This window comes from Parasteatoda tepidariorum, chromosome 2 (assembly GCF_043381705.1).
Source record: "Parasteatoda tepidariorum isolate YZ-2023 chromosome 2, CAS_Ptep_4.0, whole genome shotgun sequence".
Taxonomy (NCBI): Eukaryota; Metazoa; Arthropoda; class Arachnida; order Araneae; family Theridiidae; genus Parasteatoda; species Parasteatoda tepidariorum.
Genome location: NC_092205.1, coordinates 60,696,626 through 60,721,841, shown reverse-complemented (window position 1 = coordinate 60,721,841; position 25,216 = coordinate 60,696,626). Strand labels below are relative to the sequence as shown.

At 27.9% G+C, this 25,216-nt stretch overlaps 1 protein-coding gene across 1 annotated transcript; it reads right to left on the bottom strand.

Annotated features, from left to right (window-relative positions):
- Positions 1 to 408: 408 nt before the first annotated feature.
- LOC107456670 (uncharacterized protein DDB_G0286591-like) lies at positions 409 to 7,022 on the bottom strand. The gene is made up of 3 exons (XM_016074601.3): positions 6,925 to 7,022; positions 5,021 to 6,841; positions 409 to 1,768 (listed from the first exon to the last, which is right to left on the bottom strand). The coding sequence occupies exons 2-3, from the start codon at positions 6,754 to 6,756 to the stop codon at positions 1,012 to 1,014; spliced, it is 2,493 nt and encodes an 830-aa protein (XP_015930087.1). The 5' UTR covers positions 6,757 to 6,841; positions 6,925 to 7,022; the 3' UTR covers positions 409 to 1,011.
- Between the last annotated feature and the right edge of the window lie 18,194 nt (positions 7,023 to 25,216).

Sequence of the window (25,216 nt, the reverse complement as noted above, 5' to 3'; positions counted from 1 at the left end):
ACAGTGTAGTTACAAGTTTCGTTAAACTTTTTTTTCTTCATTTTATGCAACATAAAAGCACAGAACTCATTTAAAATGCAGCTAATTAATATATCATATGATGTAAATTTGTTCAAGTATACAATTATAAAAAACTTTAAAAAAATTTCAAAATAATTTTTTTAAATTTCTAATTCCGGTTTAAAAATTTATTAAATATTTTTCTTTCTTTGATCATATGTAACTATTCTATACCATAACAACAGTTAAAAAAAATGTGTCTTTCAGTCCATTTTAGACAACACATACTATCAATCTTATTTTTAGTTGCTAATGTTAAGCTTAAGATAATAGACAAATAATAATAGAAGAAAGACTGATTTATTTTCAAACATGTAATATTATAAAAAATGTAAGAATAAGTTAAAATTTTTTTTTATTTATTTTTAGACAAAAATTAAGAGAGTAAAATTTCAGTTAACTTTATAAAAAGAAACGTACAAATATATTTAGAGCTTTCTGAGATTTTCGGGGTGATTAGAAATTTTATCAGCATTAGCAGCAAAAAATGAGATTAGGGAAATGCAATGAAATTTTAAGATATTTTGTTATTTTCTGTGTGGCAGGGTGACACTTGTACATTTTTTTAAACATTTACTGGGAAATAACAAATCAAAAATCAAATCAAAATATTTTAATGAGTAATTAAAATTAATCACTACATTAAAAAAATTGAAATAATAAATGGAATGAATTGTAAATGCATAGAATCACTTTTATGAGATGTTAATTTGTTTAGAAGCTCACAGTATAAAGAAGTTTTTCAATAAAAATCAAACATGGCGAAACATTTGAAGATAATTCTGTTGTGAAATGACACCCATTTGAATTCTGCACACATTTAAGGTTCGTAACTCCATTACAAATACATCAATTAAAAATACATCACTTCCTTAAAAAAATTGTTGAAATAACAAACAAATGGGATGAATTGTAAAGACATAGAATCCCTTTTAGGAGATGTTAATTTGTTCAGAAGCTCACAGTATAAAGAAGTTTTTCAATAAAAATCAAACATGGCGAAACATTTGAAGATAATTCTGTTGTGAAATGACACCCATTTGAATTCTGCACACATTTAAGATTTGTAACTCCACTACAAATACGAGGTTGAATATCCTCGATCATGACGGAAACTTTAACTCTTTCTGACGGCTGAACCAATACGTCCTTACCGAAATTAAGGATTATCAAAGATCTTAAGCGTTCTTCCTTTTCATCAGAAATAATCATTTGATTCCCTTTCGAAACTGTACACTCAATATTCACTCTTTCTAAAGAATGCACATCAAACTTAATTTGAATCCCCGTCAAAACATAAGTCCCTTTCACCGCCTCAAACGCAAGGACATTTCTAATATCTTTCTTAAACGCTGCTGAAAAGTCATGGTTCACGGGATGCAATGGTATGCAAAATTCAGATAGAAGTTTGGAAAAAACAATGCAAGAAGAAGGTATGTATTTAAATTCCATAGACAGAGGAGTAATGCACAAGTATTGATACAATGATAAACCTTCAACTTTAGTTGCATTGTTCAAATGATACATTACCTTTAAGTAACATGCATTGTGAATGATCTCTTCCACATTCTGCAGAGTTGGGGGATTTTCTGCAAAATATTGCTCAGACATTTCCTTCAACCGTTTCAAGTTGTATTTAAGGCTAAGAGCCATAATTTCCAAGGCTACTTTCCAGCTTGATATTTTTTGACATGAAGAGAAAAGATATCTGAAATAAAATATGTATATTAAACAGTATGTTTTAATCACTATATATTTTCTTAATAAATATATCAGGTAGAGTGATAAAAGAGTTGAAAGGTCCCATAGTATACATAGGGGTTCCTTTTAAACAGAAAAAAGATTCTACTTAACCTCTGTTCTTCTTCTTATTGGCACGACAGCCCAGGATGGGCCTTGGCCTTCTCAACAAGCCTATGCCAAGACATTCTTTCCTTAGCCAAGGTTCTCCAGTTTATTATTTTTATAATTTGTAGGTCCTTTTCAAGGCAGTCTAAAAATCTTAGGTTTGGTCGTCCTCTTTTTCTTGTACCTGTTGGCCAGGCACAGAAAACTTTTTTGGTTGTCCTGCTATCCTCCATTCTTATAATGTGGCCTGCCCATTTAATCCTTTAAATTTTGATAAATTTAATGACATCAGGTTCTTTATATGCTTTGTAAAGTTCCGTGTTAGATCTTCTAAACCAGGTACCGTTTTTACTTATTCCACCAAAAATTCTTCGCAGTATTTTTCTCTCAAATCTAGCTATCATATTTTCATCTCCACGTGTCATACTTAACCTATGTTAGCCTGAAGAAATATATATTAAGACAATTTTTTTTAAATGTTTGAAATGTGTTCTATGTAACCAATATTAACCTAATTTTTAAAGTTAAGGTCAAAAGTATTTATAAAATTTGAATTTTAAAAATACTCACAACCTCATATTTAAATTTGGATAATAGTTTTAATTTAACCCATTTCAACAAATAAAATGAGATAAATAAATATTCAAAAATATTAATTACTAACTAATGGGGAAATTGCATTCATATTACTCTCCATAGGATTACATGGCAAAAGTAAAATCCCTTTTACATCTTAAGAAGAGAGCTAAAACTAATTCTATGGAAGATTTCTTCCACATATGTACTTAGAAAATTGTCAATCAATTATTTCAATTTTCTTTCTGTATGACTGATCAAACTCTAACAGTGTGTTAAATTATTTTAGTAACATCATTTAAATATTTTTTTTTTATTTAAACTTTAAAAAAAACTTTCTATAAAAAGAAAGGATTTTAAAAGCTTAAACAATAACCAAATACATTACTTAAAAAAATTAAATTTTTTTTACTAAACCTGATACCAGCTATTAGCAATACTCTGATAAAGTGAGAAACATGATAGACGTTATCACTTCACCAAGAGAATTAAAAGTAGCTTACAAGTTTAATAAACTATTGCCTCTCTGCAATAGTTTATTAAACATTTCTTAATTGATTTAAAATTTTTACTGAAATTTTTATCTCCACTTAAATTGAAAATGCAGTTATACTCCCCCCAAAAAAGAAAATAATAAAAATTACCAGCTGATATTGATGCTCAAAGTTGAAGAGCGCTAAAAAAAATTTCCAGTTAACAAGTTCAGAATTAAATATGCTCTAAAAAGTAAAAAAAGAAAAATCTAAAAAGTAGAGTCATAAAACATCAGAATAAGTGCTAATAGATATGTTTGCATAATGGTTGATAATAAGTCTAAATACAGCAGTGATAATTTTATACTTTCTTAAAAGCAGCACAAAAATAATTCTGCATTAAATAGGAAGGAATTGGCTTACGGTGAATTTGCATTAATAGAGTTTGTTAAAAAAACAACCATTGTGGCCTGCCAACATAATTTACGAAATTGCTCATCAATCTATTTTTCCATTCGAAAAATAGCAACCAAATCATCACCTTCCATGATTTCGGAGCATTTCATGAAACATCATTTAACCTTGCTGGTAAATAATTAAAAAAAGTATTTTCTTGCTGACGACAAACTGATAGCAAATTACGAGTGGGTCAGGGATCTATTTCATAAAACTCCCGAAGGATGATTGATGAGGAAGAAGTATTCATAGACTTCACGACAAGTGGCGAAACCAGAAGACAATTTGTTTTTGTGATAGATTCTGGTATTTTCTTAATTTGGTTATTTTAATACTAGTTATGGGTTAGGTTAGTTAACTCCAATATGGTTAGTGTTAACTCTTACTTACTAGTTATGGTTAGTGAACTGTTTTAAAAGAATTAATCAGTAATTCTTGATCTATTTTAATGAGTTAACTCAAAAGAATCACTAGTGACGTCACACGAGAACTATCAATGTAAATGATATATATAAAAAAAATTTGTCAGTCCAAGTGTCTTTTCTAAAGATGATTTGAGTAAGTGAAAAAGTGATTTCAATATATGGGCCACAGTATGGGCAAAAGCTAAAATTGTGAAATTGTACTATAGAATAAATGAAATTCTATTTTACAATCAAAAGTATATGTGATATGTATTAGAGATAAGTGTAAAATTTTGCAAAAAAAAAAAAAAAAATTAGCCACTCAGACTTAATCAGAAAATTAGGTAAAATCCTCAAAGCTTATCTATGGCCACCTTTGGCTCACCCATCCTAAGTTTCAATTTCATAAGTTTTTTTACTTTAATAAGTTATTAAATAAGTCGAAATGTATTTTGTTTTCTATCGTATGTGTGCTTTCTTTTCAGTCAGTTAATCAATTTTTTTAAATAATATTTTCTCTAGAATATTTTCACGCCACCCTTCTAGTGTGCTTGCGCCACCTTACGGGGGGTGGGCACCCCACAGGTTGAGAACCGCTCGAGCAAGTGGATAAAGGAAGCATTTAATATTTTTTTAAAAATAACACTGACTTTATTTTTAAAAAAATGTGCACAAAAACATAAAAAGCTTTAAGCTTGATTCAAGAAACCTTTCACGCTGTATACGTATATATCCTGATAGATTAATAATCAAGAACTATTTAAAAATATTCAATTCGTTATCATTTAATTAAAGAAAAAACTTTTAAATTCAGAGCAAGATTTCATTACCAAGGAGGTATGATATGGTAACGTTTACAAAAATGCTGTTATAACTGTCAAAATAGGCACATTTAAATACTAAAATAGAAATAACAATACTCTGTAATTTCTAAATAAATAAAAAATTGTGCTACGCACCTTATTTGTATTTGCCTTCATGTTGGATCAAGGAAATTTTTACAGTTAAATCACACTAATTATACAAATTAAAAAATTTCATTTCAATAATTTAACAAAAATTTCACCAAAAAGTGACAATAATAAAAAAAAAAGTTTTTAATTATTCATCAAGAACTATTTTTTTAAGAAAATTTTTAAATTGAGTAAAAAATTTTATGTTTAAAACAAGTGCTTATAACAAGAAAATAAAGCTTCTACTTACTGCAAAAGAATCATGATTGCTGCGCAGCTATATGGAATTTCTTCACTTTTGGAATTCTCAAGTGGAATCAACTTCATTAATTCTGGTCTTCGGGACTTAACATACTCCAACATTATTTTTTTCACAGTCAAATCAGAGGTCAAATTTTGACCAGTCACCTGCAAGCAAAGCAGAGCATCTTTTTCAGAGTAGATCTGGTCAGCCGATGTAGCACTCGAAGGTTTCTGAATATATTTCTTATTTTCGATGTCTTTACTTGTAGACTTGTTTGTTACTGCAAGACCATATTTGTTTCCATGTCTATCTTGGCTTGCACAATTCTTTATAGTTGGAGAGCTATCTTTGCTTGTAACTTTATTTTCTCTTACAAAATTCTCATTAGTTTCAGAAATATCTTTGCTGCTTCGACTTTCTTTACTTAAGCAATTCTTAATCGTTGCAGAATCAGTTTTGTTGTCATATCTATCATTACTTGCAGAAGTATATACTGTCGAGATATTTTTTATTTTGTTTTGTTCTTCTCTTCCAGAATCCTTGACAGCTTTAGAAGTGTTCTTGTTGTCCTCTTTATCTTCCTTCAAATTGCTCCTAGTAGTCGTGGTATTTTTATTTACACTTTCAGAATCAGAATTTCTTTGTCTCCAAGTTTGTTTCCACTGTTTAATCCAATCATCTAAGGAAGGGCTCATAATTCTTTCATATTCATTAGAAGGACTCTTAATTTTCTCATATCCAAAAGATGGACTCTTAATTTTGTCATGTCCGAAAGAAGGGCTCTTATCTGTCTCATTCAAATCTCTATTCATGGAAGAAGATTGTCGATTGTTATTTTGGATCAGAGCATAAGAATTTTTCTCTGTTCTCCAGCTATTTTGCAGAGAAACTTCAGCAGTATACTCTGATAAATTCTTTCTTATTAATTGAAATAGAGCATTGAATAGAATTTTAGAATAGAATAGAATTTTGAATAAACTGAATTGAATAAAATTTTCCTGTTTAGTTTCCCTGTCTAAATCATTTTTTTCGTTGCTGTTCACAGGTATGTTCAAAAGAGATTTGATTTTTGATGACATACCTTGGATATTGTCAAAACCAGTGTTTTCTTTTAGTACTGACTGCGGCTTATTAGATTTTTCTTCCATTTTTACAGTTTGTGGACCATTATGTTTAAGAGATTGAATTTCATTCTTTTGTGGCTTATTGATCAAAAGATTATCTTTATGATCATTCAAAGAATTGAATAAATTAGAAACATTACTTGGATGTCGATTGAAGGAATCGATGTTACTAATACAAGGCCGTTTCCGAGGTACATTTTTCTCTGGAGTTGTGATTTTATTTTTTGATCTAACAACATCCATGTATTCAATTTCTTCTTCTCTCTTCATCTCAATATCGTGATTATAATTATTGTGGTCTTGGAAAGACACTTTTTTAGTTTTCTTTGAAATATTTATTTCACTCTCATTTTTAACAGCAATATGTTCATTAACTCTATTAAATCTAAGTGATTGATGCTCGACAGGCTTAGAAGAACGTTTTACCAAACGACCATTTTCAAAAGTTTCGCAAACTGGGGATTTAAAATATTGTTTGTTCGCCCAAACAAAATTTCCATTGGTTGCAGTTTTAGCATTTACTGAATTTATTTTACGTATTCTTCTGAAAGAATAAGCATCGTTGAACTTAGAATTCTCACTGCACAATTCAATCCGCAAGTTTTTTTTAGTGTACATGATTATAGGAGTAAAACCTAATTAAAAGTTCTGAAATCGTTCACATTGCAATCGTTTTGAAGTTCAGTAGAAAAAGTCCAAGTTCCTATTTTAAAAAAAACTATGATAAATAATTGTGTTGAACTTTAAACAATAAATAAATATATCAAGTAATGAACATAAACATACTGTTTCCAGAGTAAAGCTTACACGATCAACCACTCTCCATTAATAAATTTTGTACTACGGAGCGGATGAAAGAAAAACAAACTGATAGTAGACGGCATGAGGTTATTAAAGTTTCTGTTTGTGTCGAGAGGCGATCAGCTGATATCGATATTACGTCACAGAGCAGCCTTCATCAGAATGGGAACTAAAACTATTCCAAAGACGGGAATTCTCAATGTATTTCCGTTTTTATCTTTACGCAGCGCAAATAAAGTGTATTAATTTTATACAAGATAAATGTAATGAAGCCGTAATGATTAATACATACAAGTGGTTGCAAAAATAAACATAAGAATACTTTCTCTTACTGATTAATGTTTCACATTTCATGATTTAGTAATACTTATTAGCGGACAGCGTTCCAAACGTTTTTAAACAGCACTTTATCTATAAAAATTGTTCCAAATACTCGCTATTTGTTTGGCTTAGATAAAGGAAACACAAATAGTTCGCAAAATTTACATTAACTACCTACATATAAGTTCATTGATAACTTGTTCCTGTAATTATAGAGATTTTTTTCATCAATAATAAAATCTACAATTTATATTCAATTTTTTATAAGTTTCAAAACTCCCCCTATCCGATTTTGTACGCTATGCTATGCCTTCATGGGAGGTGTTCCTAAATTTCAGAGGTGACAGGCTCGAAAATTAACAGTGGGTCATATTTTAAATTATATTTGTAAATTAAATGCAGCTCGTTGTATATAATTATCAGTATTGAAGAATTAGTATTTAGAAATGAAATTATAATCACCTAATTTGGGAATCATTAATTTTTCGATATTTAGATTTAAAAAAAAGTTTGCTCTTTATTTAACAAAAGGTATTAAGAAATTGAACATATAACCAGAATGCTAATTGAAACATGTTTGATTGTCCAGAAGTTTCCTAGGACACTCCCTTAAGACCAATTTTGGTGAGTGACTTTACAGAGGGTTTGCATAGCTGAGGCTAAATAGTGTTAGAAACACCAAATGTATAATTACCTTCTCCAAACAGTATAACATAACATTATACACTTGAAAAAGATTGTTATAAGGAATTTTATGCGGGTTTTAAGACAGATTTTAGAAATAGGTGTTTTTCCGCCCCTCGTGCTATACAGATTGCGTGTGTAGACGAAATATTTATTTTTCATTGTCTTCTGGATTGGGTTCAAAATTACAAGGTTATGGGGTTGAACATTAGTAGTCGTAACCCCCCTCCAAAAAAAAAAAAAATCGGTCGGCTGCTCAACGACTGTTATAAAATTCAGTTACCCATTCAAATTTCTTTTTTTTCTTCTTCTGAGCTTTTGCATGAGATTACAGATTTCTGCTAATTGTAACGCTAACGCTATTCGAGCTTCATAGCGCATGCGTGAAAATGTTTAAAAAAAAATAAGGTACACCTAAAAATACCTATTTCGTATAACGTTTGGCCAAAACCTTATGCTTAATGTTATCTCTCAAACGTCTCACATTTTAGTGAAATTTTTTTTTCAACAAAATCAATGTGTTTTATAATTTATTTTTCTAGGTATAAGTAAGTATTTTAGGAAAATATGACACACAATCTTTCTTATGAAATTCAAAAATATATGGCACTCATTCTTTCGTGTCTAATCGGTTTCAAATAAATTCGGTGGTGAACAATATATATAGTTAAAAAAATCTAAAATAGTTCTCCATACATTATCAAATCTCTTAATTATAATTAATTAAAGCATTTTCCACCTCGTTAAAAATATGTATATTTAAAAAATGGTCATTTTATCATCCCCGTTACTTTAATTTTACTTTTTGAACTGAATTATTTCTTAAGAACAATTTATAATCATTTTTTGATATATATATATATGGGTATTTGCTTTAAAATGCGACCCCCCTCCATTCCTTTTTTTTATAAATCGAGTTCAAATTTTTTCTTTTGTGCAAAATATTTTTATAATATCTTAAGTTATCCGGCATATGAGACAAAAAGTATTCTGACTCAATTCACAAAATTAGGCTATTTTGATAACAAAAAAAATGTGATTTAACTCACTTCAAAGTTATTACAATTTAATCCAATATAATTGGACTTTTCCTGTGGAAAAATTAATATCCATGATATTGTCGCTTAACATATCTTTTTTTTTCTCCGGAAGTCTAAGTATTTTCGAAAAAATTTAAAAAAAAAAACATTTTTTTTTAAATGTTTGCTTAACCAAGAAATATGAATATGCTTACATTTTTACTAAATATTTTTTATACTTAACTCTTCAATTGTGCTTCAATAACAGAATTATATTATTTTGAAACTATAATAAATACTATACTATTTAGAGATCTCTTCTGAGATATTTGACATAGAAATAAATATTAATGTGATTATTTATTAAAGAAATATATATCATTTGCTTAGAAATTTATATAAATTTTTTAACGCTGTAAAATATTTACATTGACGCTTTACGTTTTGACAATAGATATATTTGAACTTGAATATATATATTTAAGGAAATAATTTAAATAATGTTATCATAATATGCAAACATATAATATTTATGAAAACTACTTCAATAAACGTATATTGATTTAAATAGTATTAATGTATAAGTAACTGCCTTATAAGATGCATTGTGTAAGTACAAAATTGTTAAATATATCCTTCCCTTTTCGTTTCAACCAACATGAGTGTGGCTATTAGATGTCTAGTATTTGCTGAAACTCGAATCATATCATTATTTATCAGGATACACGGTTTCAAAAGCATGTAATCCATTGAAAGAGTAAAGGTTTTGATCACAGCACATAAATAATCAAAATTTGAGATAAAGTATGCATACGACCATGGTTGTAAATTGGATATTTTATAGCTATTATTCATGTATTCATTGGGAAGCTTTGATATCTTTGGATGAAATGCATGTCTTACATCTGTTTATTTCCGTAGTCCTAAATTAATCATTAATGGAACATTAGTGTTTGAGTACATATATGCCAACTACATACATCAGTAATTAAAAAACATTTATGTGTTAAAAATTTATAGTCTATACTCGGAGTAAACCTAATTTTATATGATTGAGACATATTAAAATACGAAATGGCCAACCTTTGTAGAATAGTTTGCATTAATGTAAACTTGTTAAAAGAGAAAACAGTAAACAAATACAGATACGAAAGATCAGACTGGTACTAAGTATGAGAAATTTGATCAGAAAAAGAATAAAAATCTAAATTTACACGGGAAAGGAATTTTGGTAAATTTTCCGCTCTGTATGGTTATAGCATCTATGGTATCGAAACGGAAGTTCTGGTAATTGAAACCAAATATACGACATTTAAACCATTCATTTGGTAGTTTTTCCGTTTATATAGTAACGCCTTACAGTAAATTCTGGTTATGAAAATTATAGCTCTCATTATCACATATTAAGTAAAAAAACAAAACTGAAAAGTAAATTTTATAGAAAATGTGATAAAATTACCTAATTTTACCACATTTACCAAATTTTATCATGTATAATAAAACCATACTTTGTTGTTCATTTTACAGAAATCCTTACCAAACTTTACCGAGCTTTTTGGTGTTCCCATAGAGCCAGAAACATGATAAATTACATCATATTCTGGTAGTTTAGATCAGACGTTTTTCCTCGGTATATAAAATACTTTAAAATTGTACGCTAGTAAAAATATAAAGCGAAACTAGCATGGCATGTGCTATTTTTGGACAAATTTTGTAATAACTCTTAGTTACATTTTTGCTTTTTTTTGTCCTGTATTTTTTTTACCTATTAAATTGCATGGTAAAAAAAGTTTTAAAAATAAAACAATTCATCCCAGTCTAATATCTCGCTGAGAAATGCCATTTAATTATTTCTACGAACTTAAATATTTAAATTTTCATCCTTTAATAAGTGTATGGTACTAGACGATAAAAAAAATATAACTCTTTTTATTATTATTTTATGCATTGTATCTGTATGCATGGTAAAAAGGACGTTTTTACTATTGTTTTATGCGTTATATTTGTTAACATGGTGTGGTAAGTTAAAATCCGAAGTGAAACTTTTGGAAATACGAACTGAAACTAAAATGTTAGCGCATGCGCGCATCCATTGGATAACCTCCCCCAAATACTTCTAGATTAGTTGGCTTTACGTACGAGATCTGGATGTAAGATGTTATGTTTGTCTGCTTGTTAATTGTATACCATTGTTGATGTTGTTTTGTTGAATAAAATATGTTATTAAAAAGTGCTGGTATTATCCTGGACCTTCTAAACAGTGACAATGGTAATAGGAAGTGTGAAAAAGTCGTCAAACGTGGTCATGAAGACATGAAGAGCGTTACTTGATAAAACAGTGAAAAAAATGATGTGATCCTTTATTTGATAATACTTAAATATTAGCTTTGCCGGAGTATAGGGATTAGATCAGTGATTCTCAACCACTGTGCCGCGGCACTTTTGTGTGCCGCCATATTCTTAAAATGTGCAGCCAAATATTAGAAATGATACAATAAAAATTACTATGCTTTTTTTTATTATGAGTAAAGTTTAAATTAAAGAAAATTGTGCATATATAAGTATATATATATATATATATATATGCGTGTGTGTGTGTAACTTTACAATATAACAAAACTTTATTAACTAGAGCACCCAAACTTAATTNGGCCTTATCAATAATGTGTGTGTATATATATATATATATACTTTTTATAATTTGTATAATTTTTCCACGCTTTAACCGGCGATTGTCTTGTCTCTGAGATGGAAGTGTTTAAATTGTATGTGGCTCACAATTTTAAAACATCTTGTAAGAGCATTAAAGTAAGCTATGCAATTAACAAACAAATTAACAAAGTGTAACTAAAAAAAACAAATATATATAAAGAACAAATTAACAAAGGATGACTAACAAAAATTAAGCTAACAATTAATAATTGGTAAGAAAACTAGTTAACAAGAAATCACAAAAAAACTAACAGTTAATAACTATAGAAAACAAGCTAACAATTAATAACTAGCAAAAAAATAAATAACTGTTACTAACTAATAAGAATTGGTCGAAAGAAATAATTAATCCCTTAATAAATGTACTTTTGTAGTACATATTATTTTATTTCACATTCAGAATCATTATCACAAACTATTTAGCACAGTGTAAAATAGGTAATTAAACAACTTTTAATCTAATTTTTTTTCATTGCGTGCCGTCAAATTTTGAAATCGTTAAAGGTGTGCCGCAACAAAAAAAAGGTTGAGAATCACTGGAGTAGATACTGCATTAAGGCTGAATTTTAGTTGTTCAAGTAGTAAAGATAAAATGTTATTTAATTAGTTAATTATAAGAGACATTTTTAGAAACGAAATCAGAAATAACGTGTCAGACATACGTAACATTTTCGACAAAAGTTTTATTTTTTATCCCGAAAGTATAGAGATAGACACAATCCGGAAACTGCGATTATAATTCAACATTACCATTAAAATACAATTGATTGAACTGCTCACCTGAAATAAGAATTTAAAAATATAACTTTTTTATAACTTGAAAATTTAGGAGCTTTTGTAACGTTTTCATAAAACTTTTGAATTTTGTAATTGGTCAAGTCTTAATATAGTCTTAAGAGATTGACAAAAAATTTTAAATTTTGTCACAAAAAATTTTAAAAAGAAGTGATTATAAATAAAGTAATCTCAAATTAGTGATTATATTTTAAGAACCATAGCTTTGAGTAAATGAATTTTGTAATTGCATGCAAGAATTATTTTATATGTGTAAATGGTTCTAAGCGCTTGGGGAAATTCGTAAAAATTACATGAAACGGCAATACACGCAAAAAGTAATTTCATCATTACATGATGACACTCAAAAGTAAAAATTAGATCATGATGCTCAAGGTTTATACCACTTTTTTGAAAAGTACGTATTATTACGTGTAACGTATTTTTTGAGTCTGCTACTCTTTTTTAGTTTTATCAGTTTTTCCATCCTATGTTTGGAAACCCAATTTTAAAATCCATCGAATAAAAAGAATTGTGTTTATCCTGTAAAATAAAGTAACTAATTTATAACTAAATTTTTGACTTTCCTGTTGAATAATCATATCATAAAATTTGAAAATCCGATCATTAAAGTAAAAGCATTCAAGTGTTCAAGGTTTTTATTTATTTTTGAGCGTTCTTCATACAAAAGTCTTATTTAAATTTAAAAAAAACTCCACTTATTACAAATTGGGAATCATTATCATATTCAAGTTAGAAAAAGTTATTTTAAAAACTGATGCATATCCAGCTTATTTGTGTTGTCGTATAGAGCGCGCAAAAGGTCATACAAGTAAAATGCATGAGGTAAAATAAAACACCCATTAGACTATAAGTACTATCTCAATAGGACTATCTCAATAAAGGACTATCTCAATATGAATAATTGTGGGGGTGTCCTACTTTTCCAATAAGGCTCAGTGGGTTCGGGCAAAAATCTTTTGTGTAAGGAATCCACAATTTAAGCATTTTGTAAACAATCTAGTTTGCATCGATGTCTGAACTAGAATAAAGGAGAGTGATTTTAAAATCTAATTTGTACTTATTTATTTTTCCACCCAAAAATAAGAAAACCGACGTTTTTTACCAGTCCTTTAAAATTCTTACGGCATTTTTTAATCCTTAATTAACCGATGTCTCCATATGAAAGGAATGGTACTTTTACGTATGGGGTTCAATACCACACATATAATAGTAGCTGAAATCATTTTATTATTTTTATAAAACTTATTGCAATCATATTTGAAATTAGTTTGATTACAATTAATAATTATCATTAATCATCATAATTAACCTTTTAAGTAAATCATTATAATTAGTCAACTATTGTAATTAAACATTACTATTAACTGTTGTAATTAACCGCTATTCTATTAACAATAACTATTACTATTAACAATAATTAACTACAAGTATTGATTACAATTAATTATTATAATTAATCATTACCTATACCTGGTGGAAAGAATACTTGAAATTCTTCTGAACTGTTAAAGGTTTAAATTAGTATGGAAGATATTTTAAAAAGAATAGTTTTATTTCTGATTATTGAAAGCCTTTAAGATTTATTTTCTTTTTAAAATTGCTAGATCTAGTGATCACGATGTTATACCCTGTAGAACGGCATGTAACTTTATTAATTCAATAGATTTATATGAATTTCAATAACTCTTAAATGTAATATGAAACTTTTTTAAGCAAATATCCTTAATGGAAATTAAAATGAATCTAGTTTTTAAAAGTAAATGTAAAAAATATGGACTTTGAAAGTGAAAAAAATTTATAAACTATATTAAATATGAAAAATACTTATTGAGAAAATATTTATGGTCAAAATTATCAGAATATGGGAAAGTTTACTGCGTTTCTGGCTTTATGGAAACACTAAAAAGCTTAGTAATTTTTGCCGAAACGCTCTGGCAATGAATTTGGTAAAATTAGCAATAAAATATGGTTTCATAATGCATGATAGAATTTGGTAAATATGGAAAAAGCAATTAATTTTATCGTGAAATCTTAGAACATAGCACAAAAACCATTTATCTGGTAAAATTTACTTTTCAGTTTTGTATGTTTTACTTAATGTTTGGTATATAACCGATAAAACGTAACCATATGAATAAAAAAGTTACCAAATGAAAGTTTAAATATAATATATTTCCGTTTCATGATTTTTTTTCAAATCTGAAATGTCACTACTGTGCAGAATATGAATTTTACCAGATTTTTTTGTCTCCTTGTGGAGCACCAAAAGACAATTGCGCATAGCTGATTATAATAAAATATTTTTCTTTACACATAGTCAAATATTTCGATAGAAAGAATAATTAATTTTAATAAATAGGTATACTAAGCACATTTAATCATATGTTAAGACCACGCAGGAAATATTATTTGGGAAATCTACCTTTTGTAACTAAGTGTCAGTGAAAATTTAAGGACTTAGGCTGTATTTCTTCCATGCAGAAATAATTGTGTTCGTGTCTCTTGTTTAAACATAAACATTATTAATGCAAACAAATAATCCACAGACAGAGTAAAAGCACAAAATCTTCTCAAGTATTTGCAATCGACTCCTACTGCTTGAAGATTAGTATTTATCGCGACAACTCTTGATATACTTACAAGTAATGAGTATGTTCTCACCTTTCGTAATCCTTGTTCAGAGCCTTCTTAGCGAACAAACTTTGTTTATGGACTTTTCAAGTCAGTTTGTGTTTCATAAAGCTTGTTAATTCAAGTCAGTAGCGTTACATAAATAAATTCAGTGTTTCTAGCCAAACATAGAGTCGGTTTAAATAAAATATTTTTGTCAGGTTTGTTCAGATTTATGTCGACACAAATATTTTTTATTTAAAATAAATTACGATTATTTCAACCGTATTGGATCTTAAATTTATTTTCTGAAATAAATAAAATTATTCTTAATGATTTTTGGATATTTTTAGTTCACTGTTTAGTTTATAAATTAGCAAATTCTGTGAGTTAGAAAAATAAATAAATTCTACGAATTTCAAATGTCTTAATTTAATGTAGCTAAATTATATTAAGAAATTGAAACTGTAACAATTACCACTGAAAAATGGGATATCCACCCCTTACAAATGGGGTTTTATATATTTATGAGCAATTTTTTTATTTTCGGGATTAAAAAAAAACCCCAATATTAGCTCACAAAAACTCGTTAAAGCTTTCACATTTTGTAAATATTTTAAAGCATTATTCAAAACTTGTACCATGTTCTACATGAATAAAAATATTCTGGTAGAAGTACTATCATGTATGGTAATGACATTTCTGGTGATAAAACTAAAATGTATGGTGTTTAAACCATTAATTTAGTAATTTTTTCATTTATATGATTACGAGTTGCCAGAAGTTTTCGTTTACAAATCTATAGTTCGTGTAACTACTCATTACACAAGTACAAAACTTTAATGTAAATTTAACTGAATAAATGGTTTCGTGACATGCTCTAAGATACCATGATAAAATTATAAAATTTTATCACATTTACCAAATTATATGTAATATTATTAAATTATATTTTATTGCTAATTTCACCAAAATTTTTACTAAAGCACTTTGGTCAAAAGTAGCTTTGGAGCTTTTTGGTGTTCCGATGGAGATGTTCCTATGGTGTTCTTATGGAGGTGTTCTTATGGAGGTGTTATTGGTGTTCCTATGATTCTTATACATTTAACTATATTCTTGTAGTTTTTACTATAATTTTTCAGTACAACTTTACCATAAATATTTCTGTTTTTTTCTCCTTTTTCTTCGACACGAAAAAATGGCCTATTGCTTTTTTGAAATTTTAAAAAGTCTCAAAACTCGAAATGTTCAAACAAAGAACTTTTAATGTCCAGAGTTTTATTTATAAGACGAACGTTTTAAAGCTGAACATTAGTTTCGTAAATTCAAGAAAATCAACAAAAAGTCACTAGAAAAAACTCATTTTTTATACAAGTCAATGATAACATTGCTTAATATATTCTTTAACCTAAATTATTATCTGCAACGACGCATAAAGTAATTTAATGAAATAGAATGGTAACACTTTCCATGCTTCCGTTTTAGGATGGTTAGACAGTCCTGATGCGTAACAGTCAATTTACTGATCTAGTTCAGTTTTTCAAGCATTTATTTGTTTACAAACACTCATTTTGTATAGTTTCATACGATAGTAGATCTTAGTTTATGGCTTGCACAGATATGGAAAAAACTGACTGATCAGAAACAAAGTCAATAAGCATTTAGTAAATTAAATGGTAGGAATTAAACTTAATATTTTTGCGTGATTGCAAATTATACTATAACTGCTAAAATTAATAATTTTCTAAAAACCGAGTGTCTGCATGGAAAAATGTTTCCATTTCATTTCACATTGCATAAATTTAATTAACATTTAATTAAGTAATAAAAGAAATTGATTTTCAAAACTCTTTTTTCACATTTCATATGTTTTGATGTGATATTTAAAAGTGATAGAACTTTTAGCTTTGCATGCTATAGAATGTTTATTTGTATAAAACATATAACTTCCCAAAGCAAAGCACCAACCGATATAGTTTACTGTAGTAATTATCGATTAATTGCATGTTATATGGATTTTCGAACAATGAAGATTCTGACCAAACCGCTGAAACCCAATTCCTTTGAATAACATTTGTGCCAGAGAGCTTTTACTTTTATATCCTAGGCTGATCACACTAAAAATATAACTAACAATTAAACATGGGCAATTACTAATACAATCTTTAAAAAAAAATCTTTGGTTGATCTAAAAGATTTATAACTATAGTTCATCTAGCATTAATATTCAATGCATTTCTCCAAGAAATGGAATGGGAGATTGAAAAGTTACTCGAATGCATTTCTTTTGTTTACGCCTGTCAGATATTCTCAGATTCAAAGAGACGTGATTCTTAATTAAAACCCCCAAAACTCTGGCAACACACACAAAATACAAATGCCCGCTGGGGGAAAAATCGCGAGTTAATTAATTTAACGCCTCGACTGGGGATAGTCTTTTCCCCCAGTGTGTAGCAGGTACTAGTACTTTTGGAGAATTTCTTCACAAAACTAACACAAAAGCATTCCTTTGTTGGCAAAACTCAGTTTATCATGTGCTGCGAATTGCGGTCAAATCAACGAAAGCGTGCAACAAGTTCTGAGGCGATGAGTACTTTTCTCTAATTATGCGCGAGACAAGCGGGAATACCTAATGAGTGTATGCGACTGAATTGAGTTCATTATTTAAAGTTGGCAACATTAGAAATTGCATCTAAGGGACTCAAATAGAGTGGATTAAATTCCTGGAGCCGGAGAATGGGGTGTGCTTATGAATCTGATCTTAAATTGATGCTGAACTTTAGACTAGGAAATCAGTAATTGCGCTGTTTGCATTTACCCGTTACGTAAATTACTCCATTGAAAAAACTATAAAATTGTCGAGATTTTAGTCACTACCTGATGTTGTATTTATTTTATGTATGATGATTATAGCAATATGTTAATTATAAATGAGCTTGGTAATCATTCATCGCATTTTATATCATTCACTTATTTCGTATTCCATTTACTTTCATTGAAATAGGAATGCAATTGTTGATATCTAAGTAACTAGTTTAAATTGCTTTTATTTTAAATATACGGGTTGTAGTATTATGGTAATTAAGAAATATATTTGTTAAGTTGAGCTTTAGACTAGGAAATCAACAATTGTATTGTTCGCATTTACCTTCCATGGAAATTGCTTCATTAAAAAGTCTGTAAAACTGTTGAGATTTTAGTAACTTGCTAATATGGAATTTATTTCACGTATTATGGTTACAGTATTATGTTACTTATATTTTAACAAAAGTTGAGCTTTTAAATCTGCCATCGTATTTTAAACCATTCATTTAATTCGTAATCATTCACTTTCATTGAAAAAGAATGATAATGTTGATATTTAAGTAGTTAGCTTAAATTACTTTTATTTTAAATATAATGGTTATAGTATTATGGTAATTAAATATAAAATTTTTGTTAGGCTTTAGACTAGGAAATCTGTCTCAGACTAGAAAATCACCCATATTTTAACCATGTACATCAATTTCCGAAATTGCTTAAATAAAAAACGTATACAACTAACGATATTTAAATCATTTGCATTTTGTTACATAATGTTAGTGAAATTATGAAAACTAACATAATAACGAAATTGCTTAAATAAAAAACGTATACAACTAACGATATTTAAATCATTTGCATTTTGTTACATAATGTTAGTGAAATTATGAAAACTAACAAAGTTGTTAGTATATTAATTATACTAACAAACAATGTCAACAATGTTATTGTTATTATAATTTAGAAAATTATGCTCATGAAATATAATTTTCTTGTTAGAATTTACTTTAGAATAGAAATCAGCATTTGTGTTGTTCATATTTACCTGTTACATAAATTATTTCATTGAAAAGTCATAAAATTGCTGATAATTTAGTCACCAGCAGCTTACATTATATTTATTTACATGAGATATTTTTACTGTATTTTGTTATTAAAATGTAAATAACTCTAAAATTGCCTATTTAAATAAATATTTGTCCCGTTGATGTTGAATAAGCAATTAAAATGTACAAATTTCTTTTACTTGCAAACTGTTTTATTAAATAAGCTTTAAAACTAATGATGATCAAGTCTCTAGTTTAAATAATGTATATATAATGTATATTATCTAGTTAAATAATGTATATATGTAATGTATCATAATTATTTTCAGAGAGAGAGAGAGAGAGAGAGAGAGAGAGAGAGAGAGAGAGAACTAAAAAATTATACTCAAATGGTAGTTTTCAAGAAGTGCTCAGGTAATGATTTTGGTGAAATTTGTGATAATAATAATAAGTGGGGTGCAATTTGATAATTTAATCATGACACATTAGAGCGTTCCATAAAAATCATCTATTCGGTTAAATGTAATTTTCAGTTTCACTTTTTTAACTAAATGTATTGTGATTAAAACTAAAGTTTGTGAACCAGAATTCTAGTAAAAAGTTACCATATAAACGTAAAAATTATTAAATGAATGGTATAAATACCATAAATTCCGTCTTTCTTTATACATGTTTTATAACTGTTAAGTTGATCACTTTGAGTAAAATTTAATTTTACACCAAGCATCAATAAAATATACAGTAATAAATCATTTAAAACTAAGTAAATTTCTTGCTTAACAGATTTATGATAAAATTAAAGTCATTTGCTCCGTAGGAGAAACAGTCCTTTTGATTTCAGTACAATGTGTTTCTACAATTTAATTCTGAATGACAGTATTGTTTGATTACAATAATTATGCCGAAGTTAAATGATGAACTCCGATAGGAATGTTCAGTTGGCTTATCTGATATCTCACCGTATATTCAGCATCAATTATCCAAGATTCAATCGTGAATTATTGTAATAGAACACTGCGTTCAGATATGTTTATATCAATACCAATTATAAAGCATTTATCGGAAATAGAATTCGGAAATAAGAATTATTACAACAATTTAGTAACTTACATAAGAGAAAGATTTTAGCGTATTTATTAAAGTAAATTAACAAGTTAGCAATTTAAATCATTGAATCTAATAATGTCTCAATCTTGATTGAAAGCCCTAAGAATTTCATGTTATCAAAAATTTAAGGTATAGGAAATTGCACAGAGAAGAAAAAACTCTGGTATCATTATCGTACTGTTCGGTCATGACCTCTCTGGTACAAGAAAACTAAAATATACGGTATTAAAGCTTTTTTGTATTTTTTCAGCTCATATGATAAATTTATTGAAAAATCTGGTTTAAAAAATAATATTTCTTAGTACTTCATCAGTAGTAAATAGTACATGAGCTCAGAAGTAAATTTAACCAAATAAATGGTTTCTTATGCCATGCTCTAAGCTATCATTATAAAATTACCACATTTTGAGACATTTACTAAATTTTATCGCACTTTATAACACCATATTTTATTATAAATTTTACCAAATTCTTAACCAAAGGGCATTGGCAAATATTATCAAGCTTTTTGGTATTTCCATAGATCCAGAAATGTGGTAAATGTTATCGTATTCTTGCAGTTTTGACTATATTTTTATCTCATTAAAATGCTGTCAAAATTTAGTGAAAATAATGACATATTTGCAATTGTAAATGTTTTGTAATATATATTTATTTAAAAGAACTAGTTATAGTGCGGCTTTGAGGAGAACAGCTCCCGCCAAAAAGTCTGGGGCTGTCTGCTGCTATGGTAACGAGTGAGATAGCATTTTTAAAGGGGGTGTAATGGAGGAATGAAGGAGTCGATTGGTCTACCAGATTGGCTGGTTTATCCACTTTCAAGAGACCTATTCAAAGTTTTAAATTAATATTTACACAATTTTTTGCTTTTTCTTAGTGAGAAAAAATAATATGGGCTTAAACGAAACCGTATTTTCATTTATACTTTTATTCGATATACGTTAATTTATTTGGAATTCAGCTGCTATTTTTTATTGTAAATAATTTATTTTAATGGTGATTAAAAACATTTTTTTAATCAACCTCTTTTGTCTCACGAGAACACTTCTGAGATTATTTCTCTGTTTCGATCAATATTTTTTTCTCAGAAAAAGAAAAATATCTATCTTTCTTTATAAATATAGCGATTATAATCGCTATATTCAAGAGACATTCGATTTAGATTTCTTATACATAGTTTTTCTTTCTTCTTGTGATTAATTTATTAATTGTGACATACATAAAACTGAAATAAGCATTTCATAAACTGAATACATCGTGTCATTTTATACCTGTCTAAGACTTGACATATTCGTGAAAATATGGCTCGACGGAAATGATGTTTAAAATCTATTAAATGTTATTACTTCTCCAAAGATAAATAAAGAACTAAAATTTGATGAAGGATTTTGATATCTAAACTTATTATTAAATTAACATTATATAATTAATAGTTTGCCGTTTGCTATAACAAAAAGCAATTTTCAATTTCAAATTTGTATTTAACTTTTTTCATTATAATTTTTGTGTGCATAAAGAAGAGCATTTTAATACCGTTTATTAAATGATCGGATAAAGCATTTACACTTCATATAGAAGGTTCATTAACATTATTTCTTAAATTTTTTTATCTATGAAATTTTAAGGACTATAAGGCTTAAAAAAATATCTAACTAAGAAAAAAAAATCAATGTAAAAAAATTAATTTAATTAAAAACTCTGCTGCTTTTATCATTATTTTTTTCGCTGAAAAAGAAAAATATTTATCTTTCTTTTATCGCTATTTTCATGCGAGGCATTTGATTAGGTTTCNTGTATTGTTTTGGTCTTGGAAAACTATATGGAAACACTAGACTTTCAATATCATAGTCCTTAAAACTATTTTAATTGTTTTGCATTGTTTATAAGGGTTTTTCGTGCTGCAAATTGATTCTTTAAATATAATGGGCAAAGTAGCTACCTTTTTTGCTTTTTCATACATTTTCTTGGATTTTTACATCTTATGCATTCTATATATGATGGAAGCACAACATGGGTCTCAGATTTAACCCCTTCAGGATCGGTTAATTTTCAAGAAAACGGTCGTAAAAGTGCCTATTTTTTTTATCCAAGCATATTATACACGTATTTGATTAATGCTGACATCTAGTTTAAAAAAAATAACATAACAATCTACAATTACCTTAAAAATATCCTGGTACTGCCATCTGGTGTGTAAAATGAGAAATAAAATGTTTTCCGATAAATAGAAATGAATAAGTTTTATTCTTATTGACACGTTACTACTGAACACTCCAGCCCGGGAATATCACGAGAGCGAGAAATAGAGGGCGAAACCTCACCCTGTCATTTTCACGGGAGCGAGAAGGAAGGGGTTAATAAATATAAGAACGCACTTTAAATTATTTAAAACATTTTTGCATGTTTACAGACATGAGTTTTCGAATCATTTTAAACATGAGACGGAATTGTGGACATGTTTGCGTTTTGGAGAGTAAGGTAAAAAGTAGAGCTATTTTGTACAACTTAACTGCTTTTTTTTAATGGTAGTAGAAAAAACAACTCTAGATTTTACTTCATTTTATAATAGTGTTTTAAACTAATAGTGTTTTAAATTAATAAAAATAACCATTTCTTAACAGCAATTACAAAGGGGGGGGATTACTCTCTAAAAACAAAAACAGCAGCTTAAAAATCCTCCCTTCAGAAATAAAATGTATTTAATGAAGCTTGTTCAGATCTACAGCTTTTAAGTGAAATCTAAATAATTTTTTTGTTTTTCCCTTCGTTATTGATAAAAAGGATTTTTTTTCCAAATTGTCTTTTTTTTAAATACTTTAAGGGCAAAGACGGTATGAAAATTTTTATAATGTAGCTTTTTTAAGACTTTGAAGTGTAATATTTGAAAATTTACTGCTGTAAATTTTATAAATCCTTTCCTTTCCGATAAATTTTAGTTTCACTAATTAATCAAGTATTCAGCTGCTTCATGGCGAACGAAAAAGAGTATTCATTGTTTTGAGGTTTTTTATCTAGTAAAATGATATTTAAAATCGTGACCTTAACGTTTTTTGGCATTACTTTACTAATAAATTAATATTATTTCACTTGAATTTCAATAATATTTAAAAGAGTAAAATATAAAAACCCATGATTTAAGAAATGATTTTCATTATACTAAAGAAAATAAAAATTAAAAAACGTTGTCACAACAATATCTACTTATATATAATAAAAATAAATCCTAAATGCTTCATAGTTGAAATTGAAGTAAGGTTGATATGATTCGAGCACTTAAACATGAAGATTCTCGTCAGGATTTCAAAACGGGAATGAAAGATATAAACCGGTTAAATTCAAGAAAAATCAGAGCTTCCAACAAAAATATGGAAGAAAAATAAACTGTTTAAAAAAGGGCTTAAATTTGTTAACATAAATTAGCATTGTTTTTAGAATATACTACAGTAACATAATACTTACGTTTTTAATACATGAAATGTTTATTCGAAACATTCTACTAAACCAAATTTCAAGTTAAATTTATTAACTTGTTCTAAATTTTCAAACAGTATCTGATATCATTCTCACTTTTCACTTAATTCACTTATTCTCATATGGAATTTTTTAATTAGAAAGCTACTTTTATTTAAATACTCGAATTTTTTAAAATTCGTTTTCTCAAGAAGTACTCAACTGATTTGTCACAGAATTTTGTAATTTGCCATATAATATTAAATTTTTTCAAAAGATGTGAAAAATTGCATACCGTACAATTCAATTTTTTTTCGATTATTATTGAATAAAATAATAAAAAAAATTAAAAACTATTTGTTGCGTGGCATTATCTTTGAATAAATGAATTATATTATTGCGAACGAAAACTTTTCAAGCCACTTATAAAGTTATCGAGATATGGTGCGAAGCATTAAAATTAAGGTTTACATAATTGGGTTTACAATGGTTTGAAAGGTTTAACCTCAAATATATAACTGCAGATGATGTTTTCAGTAACAAAATCAGACACAAAAACATACTTTCTCTGAAGAAACATACATTTTTTTCGAAGGATTTAAAAAAGTCGTATATTTAACATTCCGTTTCTCAGGAACTGTTAAACTGATTTCGTTTAAAGTTTGAATTTTGCCTATAGAATTGCATTTTTTTTAAAATGATGTAAGAGTCTGTGCCCTTTACAAATAAAATTTTTTTCAACTGTTTTAAAATAAAGTTATAAATAATCATTGAAAAATAGTCTTTGCATGAAACTTATGATGAACTTTGCATGAACTTTGCATGAAACTCATGAGGAATTTTATAATTGTAAATAAAAATGTTTTGATTCGCTTGAAAGTTTTAAAAAAAAATACGCATAATGTAAAATTAACAGTAAGGTGTCTAAACTATGGATCGATCTCCTGACTAAACTATTTAGACCATATTTCCCAGTTCACAACTACCCCCCCCCCTTTATTTGGAGAATAAAAAATTCAAATCAGACAAAAAAAGGCATTATTTTTAAAGAAATTACGTTTTTGTGTCTGATTTTGTAACTTAATAAAATATTGCCTTTGAAACATTCAATTTCAATTCCATAACGAGAAAATATGATCACCAAATCACAAGTTATTCAGGGGTTTTCTTATATTTCTTGCGCACTGTACTTGAGTACTTTTTATCTAATATAATGTAGAGTACTTACGTTTTTAATTCGAGGAAATATGTCGTTAAACCAAATTACCATACCAAATTTTCAGTCAAATATATTAACCTGTTCTAAATTTTCAAATGGTTTCCGATTTCATTCTCACTTTCCACTTAGTTAGTTATTCCCACAGGGATTTCTTTATTAGGCGCCCACTTTTATTTCCTGGTATCATTAGGATCCCTGGATGTGTCGATAAAGCAGAAAGTGTTTCATCTTTATTCTTCAGATTTGGATTTCCTAAAAGCTTTCTCAAGCTCCCCAGAGAAAAATGATTCCTTTATTCCGGGTAGTTCAGTAATAGACTAAGTAAACCGAGACCTTAATTTCTTAACTGTATTTGCTCTTCAATTTCCTTTTTTCTTCCTTAGAAAGTTTAGATACTTTAAAGAAACTTTAAAAAATGCGGGATTAAGAAAAATAAAGTAAGATCTTTTTATGAGTTTTGTAAATATAAGTATGATATCTTATTTTTAACAATATTTAACTAATGCATG